The 10,644-nt window shown below is 55.6% G+C and overlaps 1 protein-coding gene across 1 annotated transcript; it reads left to right on the forward strand.

Moving 5' to 3' along the window:
- The first annotated feature begins 7,865 nt into the window (after positions 1-7,865).
- SOX1 (SRY-box transcription factor 1) lies at positions 7,866-9,189 on the forward strand. The gene has a single exon (XM_030959198.1). The coding sequence runs from the start codon at positions 7,980-7,982 to the stop codon at positions 9,099-9,101; it is 1,122 nt and encodes a 373-aa protein (XP_030815058.1). The 5' UTR covers positions 7,866-7,979; the 3' UTR covers positions 9,102-9,189.
- The last annotated feature ends 1,455 nt before the right edge of the window (positions 9,190-10,644 follow it).

Here is a 10,644-nt window from a genome sequence, read left to right on the forward strand (position 1 = left end):
GGGAAAGGGGATCCCTGGATCCGCTCCTCTGTGAAAGTGACAGCCGGGACCTCTCAACAGGAAAGGTTGTGCCCAGCCTCTCGAAGCCAAGTCCCAGCCCGGAGGTTAATACTATCTGGCATGGTCCCACCCAGGGTCTTACTCTCCCTCCCCAGCTTCAAAGTGGCTGTAGAGTTTCTCACTATTGCTATAAAGTATTGGGATATTAAAAAAAAGGCAAAATGGATTTTCCCTCTCATAATTGAGGATAGTATTTGAGGTCGATCAACAGGCAGTGCAGCAAGGTTGTACATCTATCGATCAGGGAGGGGACGCATTTTGGCTGAATCTCTTTTCAGAAACAGGTGTTTAAACATGATAGCGGCTCCAGTCAATTAACCCATTAAAACCCCGTTTTATCGCATTGATTCCACAGGCTGCCATAAAAGGTTATGTTTTGAAAGCCTCTTTGTTAAGGGGGGGTGGGGGTTTGGATGGATGGATGGATGGATGGATGGATGGATGGATGGATGGATGGATGGATGGATGGATGGATGGATGGATGGATGGATGGATGGATGGATGGATGGGGATAGGAAGAGCGGTTGCAAATTGTCCCCGCACAGTATCGGGCAGGCAGAGAGTTGCCGAACTACCGTTTCTCCCCAGCAAGCCAGGCTGCCCGGCGCGCCCCGTCTTCGCCCGCCGCTCCCGGTGCCGGCTCCATGGAGGGGCAGAACGGCGGCTGTGGGCCCGGGGGGCTCACGCCATCCCCTCCCCGCCGTGGGCCGCCCGGCTGCGCTGACCCTGCAGCAAAAATTGACATCTCCACCTCGAGAAAGGATCTCCCGTGAGGGCTGCGCTTCCCACCCGGGGAGGAGGGGTCCGGCCGGGGGCGGGGGCTACCGTCCTGCACCGGCTGCGGGCTGGGTCAGGCTGCGGGTGCAGCTGCACTGTAGCCCCAGCTATTTGCAAGCGCTGTTATTCCTAGAATAGGACAGTTCATGAACAACCTGCCCTCTCCCCCCCCCCCCCCACCCCCCCGCCCCCGCCGCTCCGCTCCAGCACCTTTTTCAGGTTTGCCTGTCTTTGCTGTAAATTACATATTTGCTAAAGGTGTCAGGAGCGGTTTGTTTACTATCCCGCTTTATGATGATTACTAGGGCATCCGCTTAAGGACAGTGTGAAAATTTGCTGAAAAACAGATGACAAACACCCCTTTTCCGAAAGGCAAATAAAGGCGGGATCCCAACATCGACCAAGTAACCGGGATCTCCCTTTGGTGGGAAAGAAACTGGGTTTTTCTTTTCTCTTCACTGGGGTTCGCTATCTGCCTTCCCATGGCCAGAATGCTGCACTGGATGGAGCAAGAGGATCATGTATTTCCTCTGGGTACCTTTAATTTCCAGACCAGTCGTCTGAGATTATTTAGATGTTTCTAGTTTTGCCCTTGTTTGCTGTTTTCCTAAGTAAGCACTGAATGCGCGACCGAAAAGGTTTGAAACCGTGTCAAAGTGATGTTTTAATCTCATCGAAAGGTGTATTAAACGAGGAGATGTAATTTGTGTGGGATGTTCGATGAAAGGAGAGATTGGAGTGGATGATACTTTCGCTCTCCTGTGAACCTCATGTCATGTTTATATTGAAGCCTGTGTAGCTAATCTAATTTACAATAACAGGATGGCCTGCAAGAAAGAAGCTACTATATTATTTAGGGTTTTTTCTTTCCTCGTTTATTTTTTTACACAAATTCATTCTGACTTGCTCTGAATGATACCTTTGCAGTTTGGGAATAACTGACGGGGATGCAAACCAGAAATACTGCCTTTATGGTGCTCTGAGCGACGCTCCACAGACATAACCATTCAGGTTGCCCTGCTGTAAATGGGATGGCGCATTTGGGCCTGAGAACCTCTTTTTCCGTGACTGACATTTCAGCAGAGCAATTTTAAAGATTAACTACGTAATAACTCCGCATGTCATTCTAGTCCGACAGACTCTCCACCCCCACAGCTCTTCCTTTTCCTTTACAAGTTTACAGTTACAAAACTAAACTCTTTTAAAATATTTTTCTTTTGGTTGGAAGTAAATTGCTGGGTATGTTTTCAGTTCGTGGGGGTTTTTGGTTGTTTTGTTTTTTGTTTTTTTTTTGATGTGAGGTATTTTCGTCTAAAGGACCACTCGATAACGCGACTGTAAAAAGTAAATGGTCTGGCTATCCTTTTAGGTAGAAACCCCAAACCGTGAAAAATAGGATAGTGCAAACCCTCATCTCCTGCGAGATGCTGCGCCACCTGATCAGCACATATTCCCAGCATGTGCCTTAGTAACAATAATTTTAAGAGAAATTTTAAAATTTGAACGGACTTGAAAAGTACAACTTTTGCGTAATGTTGGAAGGTGTATTCAACCTGTTAATCACAGGGACTTGTGTCATTGGAATGTTATAAATTACTTGTTCAATTTAACTGTAATTACTAACAAAATTAGACAAGGGTGGATCACAATACAGGATATTCTTCTTTCGGAACAATATTGCGCTGGAAGTCGAGCTGATGCATAGCATAAACAAACATTATAGAAAATGGTCCTGCTGGCAAAACTTCGTAAAGAGACGATTCTGTTTTTTCCACCGACTCGAAAGTCCCGCCGGGGGAAGGATCGGAGCCGTTCCAAGGCGAGGGGACACGCAGAATGTCCTGCCGGGAAAAGAAGGGGGAAAGAAAATCTCTGCTTAGGCGCGGTCTGACCGTCCCAGCGAGGTGCGCCTCGCCTTTCCCTCGGCAATGCCAGACACCCCCGGCACACCCGCCCGCCCCGCCGGGACCCGCTGGCGCCTTGGGGCGGCCGTCGGCTGCTGCGGAGATCAGACGTGCGGGGAGATCGATACTACTTCTTTTAGGCGCGACGGAAATATAAAGCTTATTTTCAAAGCCAGTGAAAACTAGAAAGGAAGGAGAGAAAATAGAAAGGCTGGGATATACAAACTCTTCGGGAAGAGGCAATTTATCGACACTGTGGAAAGAGCGGTGATGCAGAATTCCTTTAGAAAAGTGGCTTCAGCCGCCCTTTTATCTGACACAATAAATACATAAATAAATGGCAGTAGCTACATGGAGCAGCCGCCTGCCCTCCGGCCGCTTTGATTTTGCCCGGAGCGGGCTGGCCCTGAGCACACCCCTGGGCTCCGTGTCGCGCCTCCTGCCCCGCAGGGCGGGCGGCTCCCGACAGCCGAGCCGAGCCCGCCCGCTCTCATTAGGACTTCAGAAACCTTTCAGCCCCGTCCCATACCACCCTCCGCGTTCCCCCGACTTTGCCCAGGGGCACCCCCGCAGGACAGTCTCGGTGTTGGTGGCCCTGGTTGCCCCCTACCCGCGTGCGCCCAGCGTGGCCGTGGGCGACCCATGGGTTGGGGTGGAAATAGAGGGAAAGCGGCCTGCGAGCCACTGACCCCCGCCCAAGCCGCTCCGGGGAGCCGCAGCGAGGTCCCGCAGCGGGGCCGCCTCTCGGGTACCGCTGGTGTCGCAGCAGTCCGGGCTGTCTGGGAGCAGCGGCCGGGAGCGGGGCGCGCCGAGGCGGAAAGCCCTTACTCTCCTCACGCTGCCAGTTGGTTGGCACGGCTCTCCTGGGCGAAGGGGGGAGACATTTCTCGTCAGGGAATTTTAGCCCTTTCCTCTTCCCCCCCCCCCTTTTCTTTTTCTCCCTTCCCTTTCATTCATAAACCTGGTGGCTATAGACGCAGCTTGAATATTGACGTCTCTTCCCCCAACTGCTCCTCCGTTAACCCAATTACAGAATTCATCAAGAACTGTGTTGAATTATCTCTTTCCATACAGTATCAGCATTAGCCTAATTAAAAGCTATAATGTCTGATATAATGATTAAATCGTTAGCTCTGCTGTAGGGAAGCAATATTTTGTTTTCCCTTCAATTAGAAGCTGATTGAGGTTTTCAGAGCAGGTCAGCTGTGAAATTTGAATTATATGTGTGAGTACCGTTCACAGGGTGAGCCCCTACTCGAAAGCTCCAGAGATTCTCCATACGCTTTTACCCAGCAAGCTGAGAAAAGACAACAAAACACAGAGAGCGCCTGTAGCTGATTTGGGACTGATGCTGTAGGATGGCACAGAACAGTTGTTAACGCTGCAAAAGAAAGCAGGACTTTATTCAGCACCCTTTTTCCAACCATTCCATCTCGACTGGGTAGCAAGAAGGTCACGTTGAAAGCTGTGATCCCCGAGTTGCCAAGTCACCGAGGCAGGAAAATGCTTCTTCTCTCTCCTTTGCCTGCCCTTTCTGCTCCCTCCCGGTTCGCTCGCTTTGGCCCAGTAATGGCACCCCTGTAGCGAGGAAGTGTTTTGCATTTCCTTCTGGATAGCGGGTTTTGGAGTGAAGTGCCAGAGGAGCTGCAAGCGATCCCACTCCCTCCCCACCTCACGTTTCAGACAGGGCTGGCGAGCGATCAGGCATCGGCATCGCCTCGGCGCGGGCTGGCGCTCACCGGCCCCGACGCTGGCCGAGGGCAAGGGAGGCACGGCTGCAGCCAGCAGACGGCGATCGCCGCCTGCTCCGGGGCTCGGCCCCGCCGCCCGCTGCCCGCTCCGCTCTGCGGGGGCACAGCGAGCACAGCGGGCATAGCGGGCATAGTGGGCACAGAGCGCACAGAGGGCGCAGCGGGCACAGAGGGCACAGCGGGCACAGAGCGCACAGCGGGCACAGAGGGCGCAGCGGGCACAGCGCCGGCCGGGCCGGGCGGGGACCCCAGCCCCGAGGGCGGCCCCCAGGCACAGCCGGGTGCGGGGAGAGGCACAGTCCGCCCAGGCGGTCCCACCTCGCAGCGCGGAGGCGGGGGCAGCCGTGTCCGGGGAAAGCACTCGTCACTGCCACCGGCCTGCGAGAAGCCCTCGCCGGTACCTGTCTCCTCCGCGGGCCCGGCGGGCGACAGGGGCCGCGGCCAGACCTGGTCCTGCTCCCGGTGCGCGACCTCCTCTCCGCCCCCCCTCTGACTTCCCTGCAGCGTTTACCCCACACCCCCGGCCGCCCTCACCTATTCCCTCCACCGCCCGACTCCTGGTTCTTTGCCACCCCACTTCCTGCAGAGGAAAGTCCAAGGACCTCTCATCTCCGGGCGCGGCCCTGGGCTGCACTACCCCAGCCCGCAGCCCTGTCAAGCGACACTTGCCAAAGTGCTTGACCTCCTTCCCAGTCCCGTGAATGGGGATCTGCGCTACCTTCACCACGGAAGAAAAGGCCCTGGCTGCCCCCTCGAGCTGGCTTTTACACCTTCCTCCCACCCGTTCAGTCGATGGACACCCGCTGGCCGCAGCTGAGCGGGGTGCACCCGGGCCAGAGGCACTCAGGCAGCAGCACAGCCTCGCCCCCTGCTCCCTGCCCGCGCTTCTCCCCGCTACCGTGTTCGTGGTAGTTCGGCTGCCTCTAGGGGCATTCTATGTTTATTTGCCGGGGGTCAGGGGAATGGGGGAAAACCCCACATCGGGAAAAAGTCCAGGACGGGATAGGCCCCGAGAGGGTGTGGATTAGCAGCTGCCTCTGCACCAGGGAAGGGAAAGCTCAGCCTCCGGCACAGTTTCCCTGGACGTCAGGAGGAGGGAAGCTGGTGTGTATCCCCAATTCACAGGGATAAGGGTGTGTTCCCACTGGATCCACTGGCTAGCAGGATGCATAGGACTCATATGGAAAAGACTGCTCCACAGCGATTCGACCCATTTATTTGTCAAGGAGGCCTTTAGGTGCCTTTCTATCAAATTTCAGGGGAAAATACCACTAGGGCCTTGGGTGGACAATTTGCAAGCCATGCCGTCTTATCTCGCAGTTTTTACACCTCATACCTTCATTTGTCCCTCCAAGTGGAAACGTGCCTTTCTGCAGTAACCTTCTCCCCCCTCTCCCTCCCCTCCTATCCCAACCAGTTGTATTTTTAATACATAATTTAGCAATCACAAGGGCCTCCCTCGTTTTGCCATGGCAAATACGGCAATTTAGGAAACTACCAGCTGGAGAAGCACGGGTCAGCTCCTGCACCGTCTCCCCTGGCCTCTTTGCACCCTTAGGGCTGACCGGGAGAGAATAATGTCCTCCCAAAAGCATCGGCATCCGAGTTAACAGCATCACTCAGATTGAGCTCAAAGGCTGTAAGCAGGCTGAGCCTTCGGCCGTCAGAAGTGGAGAGGCACTCTCCTCTCCACAGCAAATCCATATTATCATGACGAGTCATTGGAAATGAGAAAAAAAAAGTCTAATCCTAGCCCAGTGCCTAGGACCGGTGCTTTGTGAGCGGTGCATACTCCTCCTGCAGAAAACTTCTGGTGGTAATAACAGTAATTGAGGGAGTTGCAGCGTGATTCCAGCCTTCGATGGCCACTAGGGTCAGGAAAATTAACACGGACCGTGAAAAGAGCAGGCACGCTGTGTGTGCCTTTCTCCAACTGGCAAAAGATGATGGGGGCGGCCGTTTATACATGCGTGGGTATTTGTGCAACGGACTTGCCATTCCTATGGCTGCAATTAAAGACTGCAGCATGAAATTCCATGTGGACTATTTTCTCCTCCCTATAAAAATAACTATAATCTCACAGGACAGCCAGGGCACGAAGGCAGTCTTTTAATGTTTTCAAGGGCAAAAAAAAAAAAATCATACACCTGTACTTACTATATACAAAGATAACATGTTTCCGTGTACCTTCTTTAGTCGCAGGTGCTTTTAACTCCCCTAGGACTAAGTGAAAAACGACTGCGTCCAGCCTCTTCCGCATGCCTGGGCCTGGCAGCAGTTTTAACACCTGGGAGAGACGTCTGAGGGGGGCTCCGGAGAAATCTCCAGAACGAAGTCCCGCAATAAGGCATGTTTACCTGCCGCTCGCACGGCTGCGGGAGCGGGGCGGACAGCCTGGGGCGCCTCAGCCCCACTAAATACTGCTCGACGGTCGTCTCAGTGAGCGGGGACGGGGCGGCCCGTGGCTCCAGGGTTCCCTGCGGCGGTGCCTGGCGGGGCTGAGGGGCGGCCGGGCCTGAGGGAGCGTCCCCGCTCCGGGGGCGCCCTCAGGGGCCGGGGCCGCGGCCGCCCCGCCCGCCCCCGCCGAGCACGGCGCGCCCCACCGCACGTCACAGCTCGGCGCGCGCCATATGCAAATGAGCGCCCGCCGGCGCGCCCCCATTGGCCGCCGTCAGGCGATTTAAGGCGGGCTCGGCGCGCGCCGTATGGCTGCGGCGCCGCTCGCCCGCGCGCCCGGCGGCTCCTCCTCCCGAGGCGGCCCCGTCCCGGCCCTGCCCGGCCCGTCCCGCCCGGGCCGCGGGAGGGAGACCACCGCCAGCAAATTACTGTGCCGCCGGCCCCGGCCGCCGGGCTCGGCGCGTGTTTTGGTTGGGCTCCTTCCCCCCCCCCCTCCCTCCCCCGATCCTCCTCCTGCATTTTTTTTTTTCCAGTTAACGTTGAAATACTTTTTTTTTCCGCCTCCTTTTCGCGTGGCGGTGGGTTCTCCTCTCTTCTTCTCCGTTCACCTGCGATCAGCGGATGCAAGTCACACACGCTCCCTCCCCTCCCTCCCTCTCTCTCTCCAAGTTAGCAGCAAAGAACAAAAAAAAAATAGCTCCGTTAAGGATAAGAGCGGGAGCGGAGGGGTGTGCGCGCGTCTGCCGGGGAGCGCCGGCGAGCGGAGGACACCGCCGACGGCTCCGCACACTCCTCCCGCCGCGCCAAGTGAAGCAGCAAGTTTGCCGTGCACCTGTTTGAGCAGCTCGAACCCCTGTCGCCGCCGAGCCCCGAAAGTGATTTGCGAAAGGGAGAAAGTTTTTTCGCCGGCAGGGTCGCCGATCGCTCTCCTCGCGGTTTTCTTCTCCTCCTTTTTTTTTTTTTTTCGCACGGCGGTCGCTACCTAGATACAAACGGGTTTCGCCTCGCTCGCTCCCCGGCCTCCCGGGCTCCTCTATGTTTGATTCATTTTTCACGTCTGGCACCGGTGGAAAATAAAAAAGCTATTTGAATGTACAGCATGATGATGGAGACGGACTTGCACTCCCCTGGCGGAGCCCAGGCGCCCACGAACCTCTCGGGGCAGACCGGAGCGGGAGGCGGCGGAGGCGGCGGCGGCGGCGGCGGGGGAAACAAAGCGAACCAGGACCGGGTCAAGAGACCCATGAACGCCTTCATGGTGTGGTCGCGGGGCCAGCGGCGGAAGATGGCCCAGGAGAACCCCAAAATGCACAACTCGGAGATCAGCAAGCGCCTGGGGGCCGAGTGGAAAGTCATGTCGGAGGCCGAGAAGAGACCGTTCATCGACGAGGCGAAGCGGCTGCGAGCGCTGCACATGAAGGAGCACCCGGATTATAAATACCGGCCCCGGCGGAAGACCAAGACCCTGCTCAAGAAGGACAAGTACTCGCTGGCCGGAGGGCTGCTGAGCGCCGGCTCGGCCGGGGGAGGCCCGGCCGGCGTCGGCGTGGGCATGGGCGTCGGCGTCAGCCCGGGCGGCGTCGGGCAGCGGCTGGAGAGCCCCGGCGGCACGGCCAGCGGCGGCTACGCGCACATGAACGGCTGGGCCAACGGCGCCTACCCGGGCTCGGTGGCGGCGGCGGCGGCGGCGGCGGCGATGATGCAGGAGGCGCAGCTCGCCTACAGCCAGCACCCGGGCAGCGGGGGGCACCCGCACCACCCGCACCCCCATCACCCGCACCACCCGCACAACCCGCAGCCCATGCACCGCTACGACATGGGTGCTCTGCAGTACAGCCCCATCTCCAACTCGCAGGGCTACATGAGCGCCTCGCCCTCGGGCTACGGCGCCCTGCCCTACGGCTCCCAGCCCCACCAGAACTCGGCGGCGGCGGCGGCGGCAGCGGCGGCGGCGGCGGCCGCCTCCTCGGGTGCGCTGGGCGCCCTGGGCTCGCTGGTGAAGTCGGAGCCCAGCGTGAGCCCGCCCGTCACCTCTCACTCGCGGGCCCCGTGCCCCGGGGACCTGCGGGAGATGATCAGCATGTACTTACCGGCCGGGGAAGGCGGGGATCCTGCGGCCGCTGCCGCCCAGAGCCGGCTCCACTCCCTGCCCCAGCACTACCAGAGCGCCAGCACGGGGGTGAACGGCACCGTTCCCTTGACGCATATCTGAGCCCCCGCCGGCACCGGAGCGCCGGAGGGAGGCACGGACGCGGGCACAGGCTCGGCCCCCGGCCCCGGCCCCGGGCCGGCCTGCAGGACTGCGCGCCCGCCGCTGCCACCGCACGCTCAGCCCCGGCCGCCCGCCCGCGCCCCGGCCCCGCGCCGCTCCTGCCCCGCTCCCAGGTTCCCCCCTCTTATTTTTGCCTCTCGCGCCCCTTCCCTCCCGCCCTCCCCCGCCTCTCTTTTTTTTTTTCTTTCTTCCTTTTTGTACAGAAATGTTTTGATGTTCTTGTAATAATAATAATAAATAATAATAATAATAACGAGAGATAAAAAAGGTAACGGTTGCTTTACTTACCTTTTTTTTAGAAGAACTAGTTTATGAAACTAGTTTTAGACTGAATTCCTGTGTTTTATCGAGACTTTTTGTACAGTATTTATCATTCACCCAAGAAACATAGAGCGTTTATTTGCAAAAGAGGAGAAAGAAAGAGAGAAAGGGGGGAAACGGCGACGAAAAGAAAAATACCAATAATAAACACACAAAGTTGTAGGTGATGCCAACTTTTATATCGCGCGGAACCGCTACGATTTCAGTCACGGATCGCTTCTTATGAAGATTTTTTATTGACTAATTAACTCGAAGTTGATAAGGAAACAGTTCTCATTTATTACTCATGTACTAAGACAAATCCAAAAGAACACTTAAAAGTTTTTTGTAGATATTCTTGAGGGTTTTTTGGGCTGGGGTTGGGGTTTTTTTTCGTTACTTGTTTGTTTATTTATAAAAACTTTTTTTTTGTTTTGTTTTGGAAGCTCCATTTTTTTCCCCGGGGTTCGTAAAACTTTATTGTATCTGGATATTTTTGTTTGTTTGTTTTCTCTTTGATTTTGTTTTCTTTTTGTATCATTTCTTGTAAATGCATTGTGAAATAATTTTTATTTAGGCGGTACGAAGGAAATCAGATTGTGTATATAGTTTACTAAAAAGCCTTTCTGCTAAACGGAAATCCTAAGGATGCGGTCCTTTTTAATTTTTTTTTTTTTTCTGTTTTGATTAAATAAATTTCAAAGCGGAAAAAGTCACCTGTAGAAAAAGAAAAGCTAACTGGCGAACATAGTGGTGTTTACCATGGTAAACCTGGAAACACAGCAGGAAACCTAGATTTTGGGAAAGAAGTTTTAAGCAGCAGCGCCAAACAGAATGAAGTGCAATCTGCAGTAAATGTCGATGCTCCCTAACCTGTGTAAATCGGAAGGGGTGAAAGTAGATTTATTTTAATACTCGTTCCCTACTGCAAAGGAAGGCAGTTCACTGCGCTACTCTTCTAGCCGTGAACGTTCATTTTGTGGATTTTATGGCTGGGCTGGTGGTCCGGACCTTGCCGGAGCCTTGACTTTTCCTCTTGGAGGTGATCGGGCGCTGCCCGCCCCTTTCGCCTCGGGCCCCCGCTCGGCCGGGAGTTCCCGGGGGACACCCAGCTCCCCGGGAAACGGGAGGACACCGTCCAGCGCGGCGCTTCCCCGCTAATTAACACCATGGAAAGTGAAAG

This window comes from Camarhynchus parvulus, chromosome 1 (assembly GCF_901933205.1).
Source record: "Camarhynchus parvulus chromosome 1, STF_HiC, whole genome shotgun sequence".
Classification (NCBI taxonomy): domain Eukaryota; kingdom Metazoa; phylum Chordata; class Aves; order Passeriformes; family Thraupidae; genus Camarhynchus; species Camarhynchus parvulus.